The 19,240-nt window shown below is 46.1% G+C and overlaps 1 protein-coding gene across 2 annotated transcripts in view; it reads left to right on the top strand.

Annotated features, from left to right (window-relative positions):
* The window catches only part of Nup214 (nucleoporin 214), an 84,627-nt gene that overhangs the window by 37,921 nt on the left and 27,466 nt on the right, over positions 1-19,240 (top strand). For both annotated transcript variants that reach the window (XM_032902803.1, XM_032902802.1), the window contains exons 22-27: positions 1,858-2,127; positions 2,970-3,131; positions 5,058-5,157; positions 12,037-12,112; positions 13,160-13,238; positions 16,956-17,043. In XM_032902803.1, the coding sequence (XP_032758694.1) occupies positions 1,858-2,127; positions 2,970-3,131; positions 5,058-5,157; positions 12,037-12,112; positions 13,160-13,238; positions 16,956-17,043 (775 nt within the window). The remainder of the gene's footprint in view (positions 1-1,857; positions 2,128-2,969; positions 3,132-5,057; positions 5,158-12,036; positions 12,113-13,159; positions 13,239-16,955; positions 17,044-19,240) is intronic.

Here is a 19,240-nt window from a genome sequence, read left to right as displayed (position 1 = left end):
GGTGGATCTGATTTTAAGGCCAGCCTGGTCTACAGAGTGAGTTCCTGGACATTCAGGGATACACAGAGAAACCCTGTCTCAAAGAAAATGAAGAGAATTCATGGGATTTGACCTGTAAGCTCCCTGTTTCATCAGATGTGTGACATTACCTCCTTTTAGTGTGTGTGTGTGTGTGTGTGTGTGTGTGTGTAACCCTCTGTCTGTCCATCCATCCCTAGGTAGAAATTCTGTTGGCATAGGATCCTTTTAAATAACAGTGCTGAGAAAAAGGTCTATAAAGTTAGGTGCACAGGGGTTTGAGTTCTGGCTACTTACCAACTTCACAACCTTAGGCAAATCACTTCACCGCTCTAAGCATTAGCCAAGTGTTCAATAGCAATCCCTGAATTCTATGACTGTAAGTAGCTGACACAGTACGTATAGGCCCTGCCCCTGCTGCCTTCCTGGTGCTGCCTTTGGTTCTATAAGTATGTCTTGACAGGTGACACTGCTCAGTGAAACAAAGACTGAAAAGTAACAGCTCTGCCTTATGCACTGATAAATTACTTCACCTGGCTTCCCTAACTTCCCACTGAACAACTTTTGGGTCAGAAATGGAAGACATAAGGAACTACATTCTTAAATTGAATAGTGAAAATATCAAGCCGTTTGCAAAAAATAAACCTTAATATTTTGGATCCCGACATCATATATTTAGTTGACCCAGCACATAGTTGTCTGTCTCAGAATACTTGATCAGAGCATGGTCCAGCATTGCAAAGGCTGCTGCCCATTGGGCACTGGAAATGGGAACTTTAATATTTACACTTCATTATTTTTACTTCTATTATTATTTGTATTTCCTTTTTGAAACTGGGTCTCCATTTGTAGTTCTGACTGACCTAGACTTATGTAGAGCAGAGTGGCTTCGAACTCACAGACGTCCACCTGCCTCTACTTCCCAAGTCCTAGGATTAAAGGTTTGTGTCACCACACACACCACTATGGCTAGTAGCTAGTGGGCAGCAGGGCCCTCCATGTGGTACCAGTTTTTAGCTTTAGCTGTTGTATCACACTTATGCTATGATTTTGTTTGTTTTTTTAGATAACTTTCCTCTTTGTAGCCCTGACCTGACAGTCCTGGCACTCACTCTGTAGACTTCAAACTCAGATCCACCTGCCTCTGCCTCCCCAGTGCTGGGACCTCGAGCGCTCCACCATTATCTAGCATGAGACTTAAGATCTTGTAGCATGGTCTGCCTCGAGGACAGACAAACTATAGTGTAAGAGCGCTGCTCTGAATTACTGGGGAAGGAAAGGGGGCTAGGTGTTTTGTCTTTCCCGTATAGAGTAATAACATGCATTCTCAAGCACATGGTAGAAGGCAGCAGAACCTGAGTCCTGAGTCCGAGTAAAGAAGAGCAAAGGAGGCCAGGGTTCAGTTCCATGTTGAGCGTCACTGGGCTCATTTAGCTGTGTGTGAGACACTCAGACTGAGGCGTCTCGCTTTCATATTCTGCAGTTGGAAAGTAGGGGCAATGCTGTGACTGTTCAGCCTGCCCCGGGAGCTAGCCTGCCACCTCTTATACCCTCTTTTTCCTGTGAGAGCTTAATCTCTTGTTTTTCAACCAGTGTTGACTGTCTCTCTTGTTTTCAGTCTCGTCTGTCAAAGCCGTCCTTGTCCTAGCAGCTTAGCTGTCAAAGCCCCTCTGAGCACAGAGCATCTTATTCACTTCTGCAGTAGCTGCTTCCGTCTGAGGTGTAAAATAATGAAGATGCTTTCCAAGTTGCTTGTGTCTGTCTCTCCTAGCACGGAAATGGCACGGCTTTCGGGTTTGCTTCGAGTTTCTAATGTTGTTTTTGGGCGGGCGTTTGTAGCCAGCCTGTCTCGGTCAGCCTTCCTGTCTCAGAGGTACTATGAAGACTTAGATGAAGGCAGCTCCGCGTCGTCCGTAGCTCACCCTCTGGAGGGAGAAGATGCCCGGCCGACGCCAACCTGCAGAGAGGAAGAGGCTGTGGTCCCAGTCCCTCGGCATGCCCCCGTGGTCCGCACACCTTCTGTCCAACCCAGTCTCCTGCCTCAGGCGATGCCTTTTGCAAAGCCTCACCTGATTCATAGTTCTTCACCTGCTGCGATGAACTCTTCAAGTAAGTCGCCAGTTTGAACTTGCCCATGGAGGATTTGCTGGAGAGCTGCATGTCCCTGTCATAGTGTCACTCACTGAGGCCATCTGTATGGTGTGCTCACTGTGGCAGGGCGGTGTGAGGGCAGTGTGTCACAGTGACCTCTAGCAAAGACACAAGAGTAAAGTACAGGAATGAAGCCATTTTACAGAACAGTTTTCTTCCCTTTTAGGTTTCTACTGAGGGGACTCACCAGGGCTTAGACTTCAGACCACTAAGTTCCCATTCATTTCTGCTAGTATACCAAAAATTAGAAGACTGGTTCAAAAGGTGTAGGTTCTCTTGAAGTGGTTGGTAAGGCTACTATAGGAATAAAAGCCTCTGAGGTTCCATACTATAACAGCTTAACTCCAGCATACATACTCTTTGCTTTGTTAACATAGGTAAGGGAGGGGGTGTTTGCTCAGTATAAAACAACATGTGTACTCATGTCCTCCCGTCAGCAGCTGTGGGGCATCTGGCTCCACTCACCAGCTCCTGTGACCCATGTCATAGTCACTCACTGGGGCCATCTGCATTGTGTGCTCACTGCTGCAGGACACTGTCAGGGCCTTGTGCCATAGTGACTTCTAGCAGAGACACAGGAGTGAGGTACTGGAACAAATCTACTTTATAAGAAATCAGGTTCTGTGTTGCTCTAAATGTTCTCTGTAACGCTAAAAAAAATTTTGAAAATTTTAATTTTAATATAAAATTTTCAGATTTTAGCATTTTTTTTTTTTTACAACCCAACAGAATTTACCATTTAAACTTTCCTATGTCCTTCAATGACCCCATTTTTCTGATAATTTTTCTTTTCCTCTTAGTCTCTACGTCAGCTACCAAAGTTATTCCTCAAGGAGCCGACAGCACAATGCTGGCAACTAAAACGGTAAAGCATGGTGCACCGGGTCCTTCCCACACTGTCGCAGCTCCCCAGGCAGCGGCTGCTGCAGCCCTGAGACGGCAGATGGCCAGTCAGGCGCCAGGTAAAGACTACAGCCCATTTCTAGGAGACCGTATGAGCTACCCAGGTCACGGGCCTGGGCTTTGGGGTGGGTGACAAATGGCTTTCTTGCCACTTCTTAGAAGAGAAGGCTAGTTGATGGCCTTCATCCCTGTGAGGAGAGCTCCCAAGAGGCAAGACCAGGTCTGAAGTTTTTTAATTTGAAGAAGATGGCACTAATAGTGGTATTAGCTGTGCTGCCACATTTAGTTTTATTGAAAATTGGTGAATTTTGATGCTGATTTTCCTACGTTTGATTGAGAATCTCTGCTTCACTCCTAACCTGATCTTGGAAAACCGACCGTCTGACGTCTTAAGAACAGTACTTTCAGGTTTCCAAGCACTGGGAGGGTGGCTGCACTCCTACTGTGCCTATTTTTGTTGTAGTACTGAGTCAGTCAGCAGAGAAAGTTAGCCAAGCGGTATATGCCAGAGCTCTACCTTTCCAGATGGCTGTTCTGCCCTGACATTGTCACTGGCTTTAGTTAAGACAGTGACTTAGCTAGTCAGGACTTAGGTTGAGGGAATGGGACTCCGGGCTAGTTGTCACTGCTTGTCAGTTTGGCAAATGGTTCTCACTCAGGCTGGTCATCTTTCCAGCTGGCCCAAAAACAGCTGTAGAGTTGCTGGCGAGGAACATTAAAGAAGAATCTTAAAACAAAACACCCCACAAGGACAGGTGATCTAGTCCCCAAATGGGAAGAGTGCCAAGGCTGAAAACTATTAGTGCCAAATGTTTTCACTTGAGACTTCCAAGACATAGCCAACTCACAGAGCTAGGGAAGAACTGTTAGCCAGATGGAGTGAGTGCCTCCAACCTGTGATCCTAGCACTGGGGCTGACTGAAGCAGACTGTTACAAGTCCACAGCCAAAAGGGGAAGTATTGTGAACTTGGAGTGAAACCGCGTCTCAAAAAAAAAAAAAAAAAAAAAGAAACTAAAAGCCATTAAATAGCAGTAAATCAAGTTTAACTATAACCTTAAAGTACCTAAAACACATAATAAAAACTAAATGCAAGATAACTCTAAGTTACATTTACGTTTTCAAAACACATGCCTTTGATAGTCTCCTTATTTCCTAGACAGATAGGATCTTGACATCATGCTGATCAGGTCCGTTGTTTAGCTGATTATTTAAAAAAAAAAACGTCAGGATTTAGGATGGTGTACTCAGCAGGAAACACTGACCTTCACACTGTCTCCTGGAGCAAGTTTTTAAGCTGGAGACACTTGCACATGTTAAGATGAATTGTGGACAGTTTGGGGTGTCCTCCCAGTTCTGCTGCTGGAGAAGGAAGTGAATTTTCCCAGAGATCCACAGGCTGCCTGGGATTTGCTCAGGGGAGACGAGGGCTTTGCTCGGGCTTTTCGAGTTGTTAATAATAATGTCATTAAAGGTCATAAAGTATGATGGAAAAGTAAGACAAAAAGGATTAGAAGGCTGCTGGTGGGGGCCCTGTGGGAGCACTGGGGAGGGGAGTCAGCTGCGTCTCTGGACGTGAGTCTGTCCTGCGCTCCTTTAAGCGGCTTCTGTGTTCGCACATTTACCCAGAACCTGGCGTATCATAAGCCCGTGGGAAAGGAGGACAGATGAATAAATGGCATCAGCCCTGAGCTGAACACTGTTAATCCTCTGGGTGTTGCCACCCCTTTCAAGATGAGCCAACACTGTGACAGGTATCTGTGTTCTGCTGCAGAAGCTGGCCAGAGAATTGTTCCTCTAAGATGTCGAGAAGTCGACTCCTTGGCCTCTGTAATAGCCAGGTGTTCTGTTGGCTGCACCGCTGACTAGATTTCCTTCCTCTGAGGTCGCTGTCTGGAGGTTATGGCCTGGGCATTAATTTTTATAGAGGTGCGTTTTTTATCCTCTCCAGGAGTTAATGTGGTTCTCTCTCCACTGTTTCCATAGCTGTGAGCACTCTGACCGAATCCACTTTGAAGAATGTCCCTCAAGTGGTGAATGTACAGGAACTGAAGAATAACCCCTCACCCCCTTCTGCGGCCATGGGGTATGTTCTGGCTCTGCTGTGTAGCATCCCACAGTTTGCTGTCATGGAGGCAGTCTGTCACAGCTTTTATAGAGCTCTGCACTATGGAGGATGGGGCAGCCACTACTAAATTTTTAGGAAGGTGGACTTTTCACCTCGCTAGGGCACCCACTAAAAACTGTAAGCCAGGTGCAAAGTCTGATAGACCCAGTTTTTTAATGTCCTCCGGTTTCCAAATTGGCCTTCAGGTCCTGCTGACCACCATGTAAAGACGTGGGCCATGGAGAATGACAGTGCCCTCCCTGACCTCTCTCCCAGCATTTCACCTCCTTACATCTCTCCTGAAGAAACAGTGTTTAGAGAAGCAGGCAGTTATTCCTGCAGAACCTCCACTTCTCTTCTGTGCTGATTTAGGAAGATCCATGCCACAGCCCACTTGCCTTTGGCCTCCTGTCCCGGGGCTGGTGTTGTGTGGTGCCAGCTCCTGTCCTACCAGGGCTTTGTTTAGTTGTTCCTCCTCCATACGCACAAGTGCATTTCCTTTAGAAATACTTCATGTCCTACTCACTGTGTACAAATTTTGAATCCACATTTCCTAGAGAGTGGCTCACCTCCCTGTGCTGTCTGGAAGGTTGGGGGACATTCCTTTGGCTTGAATGGGAGAGCATCAGGGACTAGTAGTATCTTTAGGGGACCCAATGTCTGGTGCCCATGGACAGTCCGTCAGTGGCAAAGTGAGGAACTCTAGGCCTGTGTTTTTGCACCGTATTCTTATTCTCTGTTAGCACTGCAGGGCAGGCCTACCTACCCTAGGCTCATTTTCTTGAGTGGTCTTGCCGTGCAGATGCTAGACTTTGCCTGTCTGCATGTTGGTCTACTTACCTGTTGTAAAAATTTCTAATTATCTTAGAGTCAAACCAAATTTGCCCTCTTTACTGTCGTGGAATAACTTGAAGCCTTCCTTGGAATGCCATTTGGACCAAGGCTGGTATTTGTGGTTGCTGTGAACTCTTCAGAGAACTATAGCAGATTCCCACTGTACAGTGGGCGAGAGGCCACTGAAAGGCAGAATGTTTTGTACCTGGCATGTGGGTGCGGACCACTGACCACAGAAGAGCAGCAGCTTTGTCTGTGCGCAGCTCACCTCCCTCAGCTGCTCAGTCTGCGGCAGGGCTTCCCTAGCTTTGCTCTTCAACAGAACACAAATGGTGGAGGGAGAAGCTTCTGGGTATTATCTTCTATATGCATGTGTGTGCTCACATGAGTGTGTGTGCACTGTGTACAGGCAGGAGCCTGTGGAGGCCAGAAGAGAGTGTTAGAGCTCCTGGAACTGGAGTTACCGCTGTCTGTGTGAGCCACCCGACATGGGTGCTCCAACTGAACCCAGGTTTTCTGTAGGAGCTCCTAACACTGAGCTATCGGAGTCTAAAACCTTTTTCTCTTCCTTTCTCTGCTGCGTTGGACTCTGATACAGTTATTGAGCTAAGCACTGAACACCTAAAGCAGTTTCTTTATATTTTCATTTTCTAACTTTAAAATTATTTTTTTTTTAAAGATTTGGTTGTTTATGTATATGAGTGCTCTATCTGCATGTACACCTGCAGACTAGATGAGGGCATCCCATTCCAAATGGTTATGAGCCACCATGTGGTTGCTGGAATTGAACTCAGGACCTCCAGAAAAGCAGATGGTACTCTTAACCACTGAGCCATCTCTCCAGCCCCTTAAAATTGTTTTTAATTACAATTAAATTTTGTTTATGTGCACCCTTGTGCCAAGGCACATACAGAGATCAGAAGACAACGTAGGGGAATTGGCTCTCCTTCCACCCTGTGGGTTCCAGCAGTCAAGCACAGGTCATCAGGCTTGGCTTCTCACTAGCCCTTTTCAATAGTCGTGTATTGAATAACTGATGATCCTGAAAACAGTTGATAAGTGAAAACTGATGTATTTCACCACCCTCCCCAGGGTAAGTCCATTGCACAATGACTGACTTTTAGGGTCTGGTCAGCAGCTGTCTCTAAGGTGGGTTAATTTTGCACTTAACTAACCTGGAGTGACACCACACATATTCATCGGAGGATGAGCCTGCATATCTCTGCTCCCTGTGTCTTGTATGATTGTGAGGCTGTCCCTTCTCTTTACCTGGATCAAATCCATAGCTGTTCACACTCCTGTATCGCTCCCTGCAGAGCATCTGCTGTGAGTTTGGTGCTTCCCTGGGGTGAGGGAGAAGTAGTAGAGAAGAAGGCCTTCATCCCTGTTGTCACCGCAGGGACCTTAGCCACGAGGCCACCAGGCAACCAGTTCCACAGTTGTTTTGTTGCAGTGTTGTGTGGGGAGTGCAGGAGAGGTTCCAGACACTAGGAAGAGAGCACAGAGTCCTGGCAGGAAGTGAGACCAAGTGGGTTTCCAGACAGGGATCCCCTGTGTAGCCCTGGCTGTCCTGGAGCTCTCTCTGTAGACCAGGCTGGCCTTGACCTCAAAGATCCACCTGCCTCTGCCTCCTGAGTACCAGGTTTAAAGGTGTGAGCCACCACTGCCAGGCCAGAAACAACACACTTATTAAGACTGATCCTGGTCATGTTTTATTAACTTTGCCTTGGTCGTGGAGACAACACACTAAATATGTAATATAGGATATATATACTGTGGTGCATGTATGTACACATGTAATATCTATCTGTATATGATGGTAGGTGTGGTGCAGAAAAAAACAACCTAGGAAAGGCTTTAGGGGACCTGACTAACCATTGTAAACAGCCAAGGAGCAGATCTTGTGAGTGGACATATGTAATAGACAGGAGTGTGTCTGGCTTGTGTCTGTGATACCAGGAGGTCTCTGCTCACAAAAATAAGGGGAAGCGGAGAGGAATGGGAGCCAGTAGGGTATCAGCTCAAGGAGCCATGATGGCAGACAATTTTAGCGTGCTTTGGCAGTCTATTTGGAAACCAGAGGACAGACTTGACATCTACCTCCCTTGGGATAGGATGCCGAATCCTGGGTCATAAAGTGAATGCTTGTACTTTCTTTGAGGAACTTTTGTTTGTTTTGTGGCTCTTAAGTCATTTTATTACAAAAATTGTTTCTAATACATAGAGACAAATGGACCTCAGATTCACATCCAGTTACTCCACTGTTTAGCTTGACCTTCTAGTAAGTCTTCACTGACTTTCGCTGCTCTACAAGGAGATCCATCCTCCATTTTCTGGGTGGATTAAGAGCATCATTCGTCAGGCATCTTTGTCTTCCTGGAGTAGCTCACACCTAGTTTTACTACCTCTGGTTCATCATTCTGGATTCAAGCCTAGCTCTGCAGTACACACGACTGAAGGCAGGTTTTGGTAGACTTAAGGAAACTGTGGGTGGGTGGGTGGGTATATATGTATGTATGTATGTATGTATGTAATGTAATGTAATGTACATGAGTACACTGTAGCTGTCTTCAGACACACCAGAAGAGGGCATCAGATCCCATTACAGATGCTGGGATTTGAACTCAGGACTTCTGGAAGAGCAGTCAGTGCTCTTAGCTACTGAGCCATCTCACGAGCCCAAGGAAACTGTTTTTATTTGAGGTTCCTCATGATTCATAGCTTGTAAAGCATAGTGGCCTGCAAGTCCTGGAGCAGCAGTGGTCGGGTCCAACAGCTACTGCTGTACTAGACATGCCTGCGCTCCAGGGGGCCAGCACCGAGTGCCCAGCCCAGCCCCAGCTCTCTGCCACACAGTGGCAGTGGGCACATCCAACCCTTAAAGGGTTTTGAGGTCTAACATATGTTTTCATCTTTGATCACTTTTGAGTTTACTCCTGTCGATGGTATGAGGTAGGACCCATTTCACTCTGTTCATTCCAGTCTCCTTTGTTGAAAGACTGTTTCCAGTTATCTTGATGTTCTTGCAGTTGTTCTTCTTTGAATGTTCGTGACCCACTGCCCTTTATCTGATTCTAGTCAGTCTGCTAACATTATAAGACTTTCTACAGCTGTCTTAATGAATAATATTAATCTAGGGGCTAGAGAGATGGCTTAGCGCTCATGCTGAGTGGCTTACAACTACTTGGCAACATTTTCTGACCTCTGAGGGTGCCCACATGTATACACACAAAATGAAAGTAATCTTCCAGACTAAAAATATTAATCTGCAATTTACCTTTTATTAGTAGTAAAATAATCTGCCCCCCCCCCCCGCAAGTCTCAGCCCAGGTTGGCCTTGAACTCAGTATATAGCTGAGGATGACCCTGTATTTTGTGATATTCCTGCTTCTCAAGTATTCTTTTGTCTTTCTTCACTGTTAACATGGTATGTTATTTTACTTTTTAAATTTAAATTATCTTTATTGATAAACATTCATTAACAGAAAGAGTCACTATTCAACTATTGACCCATGTTAATGGATAAAGGGGTCATCATCATATAAACCTGGGTTCTACTCTACTCTAAAGACATGCATCTTGGCTGACATAATCAAGTCATGTTCCCTAGGGTCATAGTCTTTCACAGAGACGTCTAAACACTATGGATTCAGGAGACCATCAAGTACTTGCTGAATCTTGCTGTTGCTGCTGCTCATAACAGCTATTAGCCTCTAAAAAAACTCCAATAAGTAAATAAAGTTACATTTTCATTCGTTTCTCCTTTTCCTTCTAGGTTTGTTTTTTTGTTGTTTATCTTGATAAACTGTCCTCTCGTTACATAATTCAAGGTCTACTTGGTTCTGCCCTGTCATATATGCATTTATTAAAAGATATTTGCTAATAATTAAGGTTTTCCAAAAGAAGACCTGTGTATCTCTTGTTGTAGACCACTTGAGCAAGCTGTTGAACTAGGAGAAGGAATGAGTCTGTTTTTCAGCACCTCTGGTTTCCACTGTGCTGTCTTCTGCTGTGGTCCTCTGGTAGCTGCTTTTTTAGAGCTGTGTGTCTGTGTGTCTGTGTGTCTGTGTCTGTGTGTCTGTGTGTGTGTATGCACACGCCTGTCGCCTGTCTCTCACATGCCTGTATGTGTGTAGATTTCGTGCCTGGTGGCAGTATGGGCCAGAAGGGGACATTGACTCCCTAGAGTCAGGGTTGGTGGTGATGGCGGGCGAGCTAGCATGCTGAACCCGAATTTGAATATGACTCCTCTACAAGTGCTCTTGCCACTGAGCACCTCCCTAGCCTCGCTGTTGGATGGGTTTGTTTTCTTTGTTCTTGGTAACGGTATACACAGCATCCGAGCAGTGTCAGGTCTATCTCTGGTTCCTCTTGTTACTCAAACTATGGCAGTGCCCAGCCTGGCTTTCCCCAATGCTCTTCTGGACATTTCTCGTGTTGGCGGCCTGAGTTTGCCTCTGTTCGTGGGCAGCCCTATGAGCACTCCTTCAGGCGGGGACTGTTCGCTCTTTGACCCTTTTAGTCAAGGTGGAGATTTCTTAAGGCTAGTTTGTCGGTAGGTTTGTCAGCTGCTTCTGTCAAACAGCATTTCTCTACAGTGATGTCACGTGGTGTCACACTCTGTGCCTCCTGGTTTTGTGTTTGGGGATTCAGGATGCCCAGGAGACATGTGGCATAGTCACAAGTAAATAGAGAAGTGTCCATGCACAACTATGCCTTCATGATTGAATTACCATCATGTTGTCACTAAGATTTAGCTGCAGATATTGTCCAAGATTCAGATAAAATACTGTTTTTTAATGTTCATTTCTAGTTTTACATAAAAGGAGGTTGCCTTGTGGTTCCCTGAGCTCAAACTGTTCTGTCAGCAAGTTGGCTAAATCCATTCTGGGATCTGGGTCCTAGGAGTCTCACCAGGACATTCTGGGTCTCTGTTGGAGGAAGGCAGGTATAGCACCCTGAATGGTGGAGCGTCTCAGCACACTCCTGCAGCTTCTTTGCTCTGGCACAATCATCATGGGGGTTTGTTTCATTGAAAATGACTCTGTTTTTGTTCTTCAACCTAATCAAATCTGGGAAGTTTACATGTTGTCCCACAGAAGATTTGGATGGACCATTAAGGACTAAGTAAGCTGTTTGCTGATTTTCTCTTTTAAACGAAAAAAAAAATTTTTTGAGACCAGGTTTCTCTGGGTAGCCCTGGATGTCCTGAAACTCAGAGATCTGCCTGACTCTGCCTCCTGAGTACCAGGATTAAAGGCGTGTACCACCACTGCCTGGCATCAAATTAAGTTATTAATAATCTTCCCTCAAATCTGAAAATAGTTCTAAACACCCACATCCCACAACTACAACTATTCATTTCAGTTAAAGTAACTGCACTGAGGACAGAGAAATTGAAAAACTTTTCCTAAATGATAAGAACTTGCATCTGTGATCAGACTGACAGTGGATTCTTCATATGCTGTCAGGAGCTAGGTAGTGAAACAGTGGTTACCTAAGAACAGCAGTCAGGTTTAGTGAAGGGTTCCTTGGAAGTTGGGGTGTACCTTCATTTACAGAGTAACCAGGATGCAGGTGTGTTGTAGAATCCACCCATTGCTGCAGTGTAAGTGGGCAGGGCCTTTGCTGTGTGCAGCTGACCATTTGTGCCTCACAGCTCCTGATGAACATCTTTTTTTCCTCAGGCTTAAAAAGAGTCAGAACTTCCTGACCAGGGAGTCAGCAAGGGGGAATGCCAGTTGTCCCAATAAGAACCTCATTTATTTGGAAATGGTTATAAATTGTTTCAGAGAATTGTAGGTAGGAGAAAGTTAACAAGGTCGTTGGTTTGAATTTTATATAATTGAAAACCCAGATTTCATTTAAAACTAATTCTTCAACAAAATGTCTAGTGAGTTTGGTTGGGGTCCCAGACTTCTGTATGTTGCCCCAAAGTGTTTTCACGTATCCAGCAGGAACCTGGCCTGAAGATGGCCTTGTTTGCCCCTAGTACTGTCTGAGCAAATGCTTTCTGTCTTTCAGTTCTTCTGGGCTACACTCAGCAGCCAAAGCCCCCCATGCAGTGTTAACCCCAGTGGCTGCCAGCCAAGCCAAGCAGGTAACTTACTAATGTGTTCTTTAGTTGTTTGTCTCAGTAACTGAAGGTCATTTTATGATTTACTTCATTTAAATGAGCATGATTCTTAGAAAGGGCTGTTGCTTCTTTTCCATAACTCATGCCAGTCTCGACCTGGTTAACCAACTGAGACCATTGACTTTCTGACTCGCCATCTTAGGCCCCATAGGAACAGAATGCTTTTGGATAAGATGTTAGTTCGCCCTTTGTTTCTTTTTAACTTCTCAGTCCATGCAGCTGACTTGTACAGTAGGTGTTTAGATGTGTCCCTGAGGCAGCCGAGGTCAAGTGACTCCTGTAGGCTCATGCAGTCAGGTATTGATAGAGACAGCAGGGACCACGGCTGACCGATCTGCCCTTTGCCACCCCCACCGCACTGTTGGCAGTGGGGGTTGGGTATGGACAGTCTATCTTCTGCAGCTCTGCCTTTCAGCCTGGCATGCTCTCAGTGACTTAGTGATGTGTCTAGCTCTGACTTTTGGCTCATTGTGAGCAGTTAAAACAGTGAAAAAGAAAATAATAAAGAAAGCGGGAAGTGGGGGTAGGGGTGGTTGAATTAGGGGAGGCTGAAGGGAACCAAGCTGTCTCTGGGGCTTTCCCAGCAGGCCTGGTTCCTCTCAGGTCTGTCTGGAGATGAGCAGTTTTAGATTGCACCATTAGCTGCCGACTGTGGGTTCCCAACACCATCCTCCATGGAGGGCGGATAGTAAGTCACACACGCAGCAGAGCAGGAAAGGCAGGTGGAGGTGCAAAGCCCAGGTGGTTGTCCTGCTCTCGGTTGTAAACTCACTAATTGCTGGGACTGTTTTCTTCATCTGCCCATCCAGTCCTCTACCAAGTGTTCTAGTACCATGCATGTGGCAGACACCGCACTAGGTACTGAGAAGTCAGCCATGAATCACGCAGTAATTAGACTGAATTCAAGTATTTGTGGTGTTTGCTTAGTTTATGTTTTTACGTTTCCGTTTCACATGTTCACTTACTCAAAGGATAACAGTTTAACAAATGTTTTTCTTGTGTTCTGTACAGGGGTCTCTGATAAATTCCTTCAAGCCGTCAGGACCCACACCAGTGTCCTGTCAGCTGTCCTCTGGGGATAAAGCTGTAGGTGAGTCTCCCTGTCTGTCTCATGAGAATGAAGACGAAAAAGTGCTCCTGAGAGTTCTTGTGTAGATCTGCAACCAGTAGGTGGGAAGGCAGATGCCATATTCCGAAGGCCTCCACTATAAGGAATTGTGAGGAAACCCATAAGCCCGTTGACAGTTGCTAAAAGTTGAGGTTTAGACTTTAGGCTCAGCATGAGGAAACTTTTGATGTTCTTTTTCTCAGAGAAGTAGTAGCAATATCTTTGTGCCTGCTGTATGTCGGTGTGTAGAGAGAAGCATGTGAGGCAGCTGACCACTCATCCCTCTTCTCAAAGGGAAAGAGCTCTCTTACCTCTTGACACCCTTGCAGGTATTTCTTTCCTCTCCCTTCATTTCCCTTCTTTTCCTCTCTCCCTTCCCTTCCCTCCCCTCCCCCCTGAGGGGCGTGTCTCATACAGCTCAGGCATGACATACCACATTTGATATATGTAGCTACAGATGATAGTCTTGCCTCTGCCTTCCCAGTGCAAGGATTCTGTGCATGTGCCACGTGCCTGGGTTTAGACAGCTCAGGCTTTTCTGTGCTCTGGGAAAATAACTCTTTCAACTGAGAACAGTCCCAGCCCCTTCACAATAACTATTTAAGAATCAGTAAATAGATAAAATACAGCATTCTTGTTACAGTGTAAGATCCTAGTAGGTAAGCTAATAATTCAAGGTTTTAGAGCTTCACAGACTTGCCAACTAACTCAAACATAAATATTTTTAATTAAGTTAGTTTTTACAGTAACTGGAGGTGTTTGGACCATAGTATAAATTGCCAAGGTTTGTGCTGTTCCTGATTGGATTGGCCAGGGAATGAAAGAAACTGGGGTCAGGTGGGCCAGCCACAGCATTCTGGAAAGCTCAGCATGTTTATTATAGACACTCGAGCAGGGAGGCAGGGTCAGTACATACAGCTAAGCAAGGAACCAGACTTAGCTAAGCTTGGTAGGAGCAATCTCTGCAAGGAGCAGTCTCCAAGCTGTGAGTAGGGGTGTGGGGAAAAGCTCCAGTGGGTGTTTTCTGCACACACTCTCAACATTCACACTTAGACCAGGGGGGAAGCTTTGTTCTTCCCCTTTGGAGCTGAGGCATTGGTCTTTGACATGGCCAGGACCCTGCCAAGCATTACATTCACTACGGACTCTCTTGGTTCCCCACACCTAAGCCCTGGAAGCCTCTAGCCATGAGCCTCTCTGTGTCTGCAGTTGACTTGTAACCACTTGGTGGGACACCCACAGCTCCCATTGAACAACCTGTGCTGACTTGGCTCTGCACACCACAACTTGGTTCTAATTTTTATTTTCATTCACACCTGACAGCAGACCCAGAGACTGAACGGCACACAGCAGCTGCCCACTTTGTATAATGGCCACCAGTCACTCAAGCACTTCCTTTCTCTGCCATGCAGAACCTGATTGAAGTTCAAAGTGTTCCTTGTGTGCCCACACACTCACATGTGCATGTGTTCTTACACACACACCACTAGAGGCCAAGACAGGTATAGTGAGTTCAGCAAAGACTTGAGTCATTTAGGTTAATGTTTTTTAAAAAGTTTCAAAAGGCACGATCTCCTTCCTTCTCTGAAGGACTGTGTTGCAAAGCCTTTACTCCACTTAAAAGGTGAGACTGGAGGATCCTTTGGCGGCAGGCCTGTCTCTGGCAGCAGTTTGGCCTGCCTCTCTCTCAGCCCCTCACTGCTCATTGCTGCCTTCCCTTGCAGATGATCAAGGCTTAGAGAGCTTTTCTCTTCTAGCTGGAACATCCCTGAAAACCCAGCATGCATTTGCAGAGACCTTTTTTATTTGAGATAAAGTTTCACAGGGTAGCCCAGGCCAGCCTGTAACTCACTATATCTAGCTCACTATAACTCAGATTAGCCTTGCCCTTGAGCTTATAGCAACCTTCCTGCCTTCAACTTCCCAAGTGTGGTAGGAATAAAAGCATGAGTCACCATACCTATATTTCTCTCATGCTCGTTCCCTCCCCCACCCTTTACCCTGCCACTCTTCTTTCCTTCATCTCTCGTTGTGTGGTTGTATGTGTATTTCTGAAACCTGTAGAATAGCTCTCCTGCTCATTAGAAATCGAATACTTTCTTGTAGCCGAGTGGTAGCAGCATACACCTTTGTTCCTTGCAAAGGCTGGTAGGTCTCTGAGTTCAAGTCCGACCTGGTCCACATAGTGAGCTCCAGATCAACCAGAGTTACACGAAGAACCTCTGTGTGGAGAAAAAGAATTCTTGTCTTACTGATGATGACATGGTTATATGCAAAACTGTCAGTGTAAAAATGTAATGGAAACAGTGAAAGGTGCCCTTAAGAATTTTCTGATCCTGGGCAGTGGTAGTGCACCACATATCTTTGATCCCAGCAGAGGGCAGGGGTGAGTTCAAGGTCAGCCTGGTCTACAGTGAGTTCCAGGACAGCCAGGGTTGTTACATAGTGAGACCCTGTCTTGAAAAAATATCTTGTCCAAATATATATTATTTGTTGTTTTTTTAGAATTGTTACATTTTGTAATAGGGGAGGAGCATAGCGTAGTGCTCCTGTGGATGTCAGAAAGTCACCTCCTTTCGCCACGTAGGGCCCAGCCATCCAACTCCAAGTCTCAGTCTTGACAGCAAGGGCCTTTCCCTGCCGGGCCATCTATCTCCCTGCCCACAGGCATTTCCTGTGTGCTCTCATGACTGTTTCCTCGCTCTTCCAGCCCCGTTACAGTTGAACATTCAATTCCTCCTCCTGGCAGACTCACCTTACTCGTTTATTATGTTATGGCTGCCTGGGATGGTGTCTTGGCAGCACTCTGCCAACACTTGAGACATTCTTACATGTCATTTAGGGACAAGCCTGCACTGAGCATCTTTCTATAACCCACACTGGATTTCAGTACTGAGTGAAGATTAACATGGGGCTGATGGCCAGTGTCTGCTTAGGATCCACTCTAGAATGATCATGTGGAATAAGTGTCTATTACCTCTGTAGGTTGGGGCGAGGAGGGAGGAGGGAGGGGAAGTGGGAGGGAGAGGGAGAGAACACGAGCAAGCGAACAAACTGGTATTTTCTGAATTTCAAAAAAAAAAAAAAAAGAAGTAGTAGTAAAACCCCCCCCGTCTTTCCCAAAGTGTCCCGTTATTTTTCTTGTTTGGTCCCCCCAAATTATAAACCCCCCCCGGGGGGTGGGGTTTTACCTCAGGGGTGGGGCCCTTGCCTAGCAAGGCAAAAGCCTCGGGTTTGGCCCCCAGCCCAAAAAAAAAAAAAAAAAAAAAAAAAAAAAAAAAAAAAAAAAAGTCTGTGTGAGCACCTCTGAGGCCATTGCTTAGAAATGCCTGCCCTGTGCACTCGCTTGTCTCGGGTTCTCCCAGCGTGTGTGCGGGGCATTCACCAGTCAGTCAGTGCAGAGGGTTGCATCCTCCGCTCTGGAGTTAGGCCGCACAGCAGAGGGTGTTTGCTGTCTTTTCTGGAAAGGAGAATGTGTCATGCCAGGACAAACCCAAAGAGCAGCACTGTGAGACCTTGGGCACAAGGAGGTGACACGCCAGCTCCCCTTGGCTTGAAGATTGTCACAGGATACACTGGAGATTCCAAAACCTGGAGCTGTGGCTCTGAGCAACAGCACACAGTCGGAGCTGTAGGGAATTACAGACCAGAACAGCACTCCTAACTGACTTTGGAATGTCCTTATTTTGTCCATTTCAGGTCCAGGGACAGCCAAGACAGAGTCAGCTGTGACCTCCACCCCATCTACGGGGCAGCTCAACAAGCCTTTCTCATTCGCCTCCCCAGGGTCAGTGTGTGAACTTGTTTGTACTAAGTCACTATCAGCCAGACCATGCCGGCCCTGAGCGCTCACATCTGTGCTGGTGCGTCTGCAGACAGTGGTGCATCCGCAGACAGACAGTGGCAGTAGTTGACTGATGTTAGAACTGTTTCTCCTGTGTGGTTCAGGGCTATTACCATATTTGCTCTGGTTTTAGCCTAAGCTTCCTTTCTTCTGGCAGAGAATGTCCCTTCTGTAGGTCATCGGGTGTGGCACACCAGGTGTTTTCATTCGGACACCATTGAGTGATTAGTCAGCCTGACTCTAGAATAATCAGCCTACCCTGGATTGGGTCTCTTGACCTGTACAGAAAACGTAGTCAAAGACGGTGATCATTCTGAAATTCTGATTTGTAAAGAGATGATAGGGTTTGTGGGGCTCAACAGAGACTCATTTAGCTGAGGCTGGCCTCAAATTATGTGGCCAAAGATGCTCTTGAACTCCTGAACTCCTACCTCTACTTCCTAAGTGCTGGAATTGTAGATAACCCACCAGCCAGTGGGGATCTGTCTTCAAGAAACAGTGACAGGCATGGGTGTGGATTTGAGAATCAGGTTGATGAAATGAAAAGACTTTAAAACCTCGTCCGTTATTCATTAAGGACAGAGTGTCCCATTATTTTGGTAAAAGCCAGGCACGTTGCTGGAGCTGGCCCTTCCTAACTTGCCAGAATCAGAGTGTGCCTGCCATGCACACCTGCCGGCACACTTGTTGCCACTGAAAGGCTGTGTGCTGTTCGTGTTAGAGAAGCCCCTAGTGCTTTCACTGTCTGCCTCTGCACTAGGGCTCCACTCACCCGCACTCCAGGTCTTCCGAGTAATGTGTTTCTGCACATCCTTCAGCAGAAAGTGAGAAGAAGCACTAGGTTAACTCGGAGGAGGACTGCGCGTGCGCGTCTCTCCATTCCTGTAAGTCATTGCATCTGTACCTCCCAGAGATGACTATAGAGCGTAGGTAAAAACCAAGGATAACCGCATCTTTTACAAATACAATAATTAATCTTCATGTCTCTAAAATGGTAGTGCTCTTCCAGTTTGTAAAGAAAGCTGGAAAGATTTGGGTCAGAGAGCCAATGGCTGATCTCTTTGATAAAATTTCTTTATCAAATGCCTCCACCTGCTTGCTAACCTAGACCTAGTCCTGGAAGCTTCTCACCTTCATACAGTCTAATCTAGGCCTAGAGTGTTTTCAGCCTCTGAGACTGGCTGCTGAATAAGCTCACCCTTTCTACTGTTTCTGAGCTCTTTCTGGCTTGTTCAACTCAGCTCTTATGGCTCAAACTCCTCTCCAAGCTGACTGATTCAATCTGGCTTTTCTCCTCAGCCTCTGAAGTGCTTGGCTTGGCATCAAACTAACTCAGCAATCTTTTCTAATCTTCTGCCTCCTCATTCTCTGGCTGTTCTGTCTTCACCTGTGTTCTCTCTTCAATCTGTTTCTGTAAAACTCTCCCAGGAAAACTGCCTCCTTCTCCCCCTCCTTGCTGTTCTACTCTCCCTCTCACCTCTACTGTATTCTTGTACTGTACTGTCTTCCTCCTGTACTGTCTCTCTCTCAAGTAGCTTCCCTTCCCTTCCTCTTTTCTTGTGAGAGCTGGGCCTATCCTATTCTGATATCACTTTCAAACATGGCTGCTTCCTTCTATAAACTAACTTTAGCTTCATTGTTTGGGATTAAAGGTAAGTACTAAGAGCCTGTATTCCCGACAGAGGGATTAAAGATGTGTGCTAGGGGCTAGGAGATAGCTCAGCGCTTAAGAGCACTGACTGCTCTTCCAGAGGTCTTGAGTTCAAATCCCAACAACCACATGGTGGCTCACAACCATCTGTAATGGATCTGATGACCTCTTCTGGTGTGTCTGAAGACAGCTACAGTGTGCTTATATGTAATAAAATAAATAAACCTTTAAAAATGAAAGGGAGGAAGGAAGGAAAGAAAGGTGTGTGATAGGGTTGAGCCAATGCCCTAAGTAGAGGCAGGTTCAGATGTCCTGTAACACTGAATCCTGGCATTATGCACTGAATTGGATAGGCTTATTTTTGAGTTATTCAGTGGAAAATCTGCATTCCTGCTGCTGTTAGCAGTCTGTAGCCCTGTACTCCTGCTGCCACCTTCCCTGCACAGCAGCACTCCCGCCCACATGCTCCTTGACTTGAGGCAGGTGCCC

Source organism: Rattus rattus, chromosome 5 (genome assembly GCF_011064425.1).
Source record: "Rattus rattus isolate New Zealand chromosome 5, Rrattus_CSIRO_v1, whole genome shotgun sequence".
Classification (NCBI taxonomy): Eukaryota; Metazoa; Chordata; class Mammalia; order Rodentia; family Muridae; genus Rattus; species Rattus rattus.
This window is presented reverse-complemented; position numbering and strand designations above follow the sequence as displayed.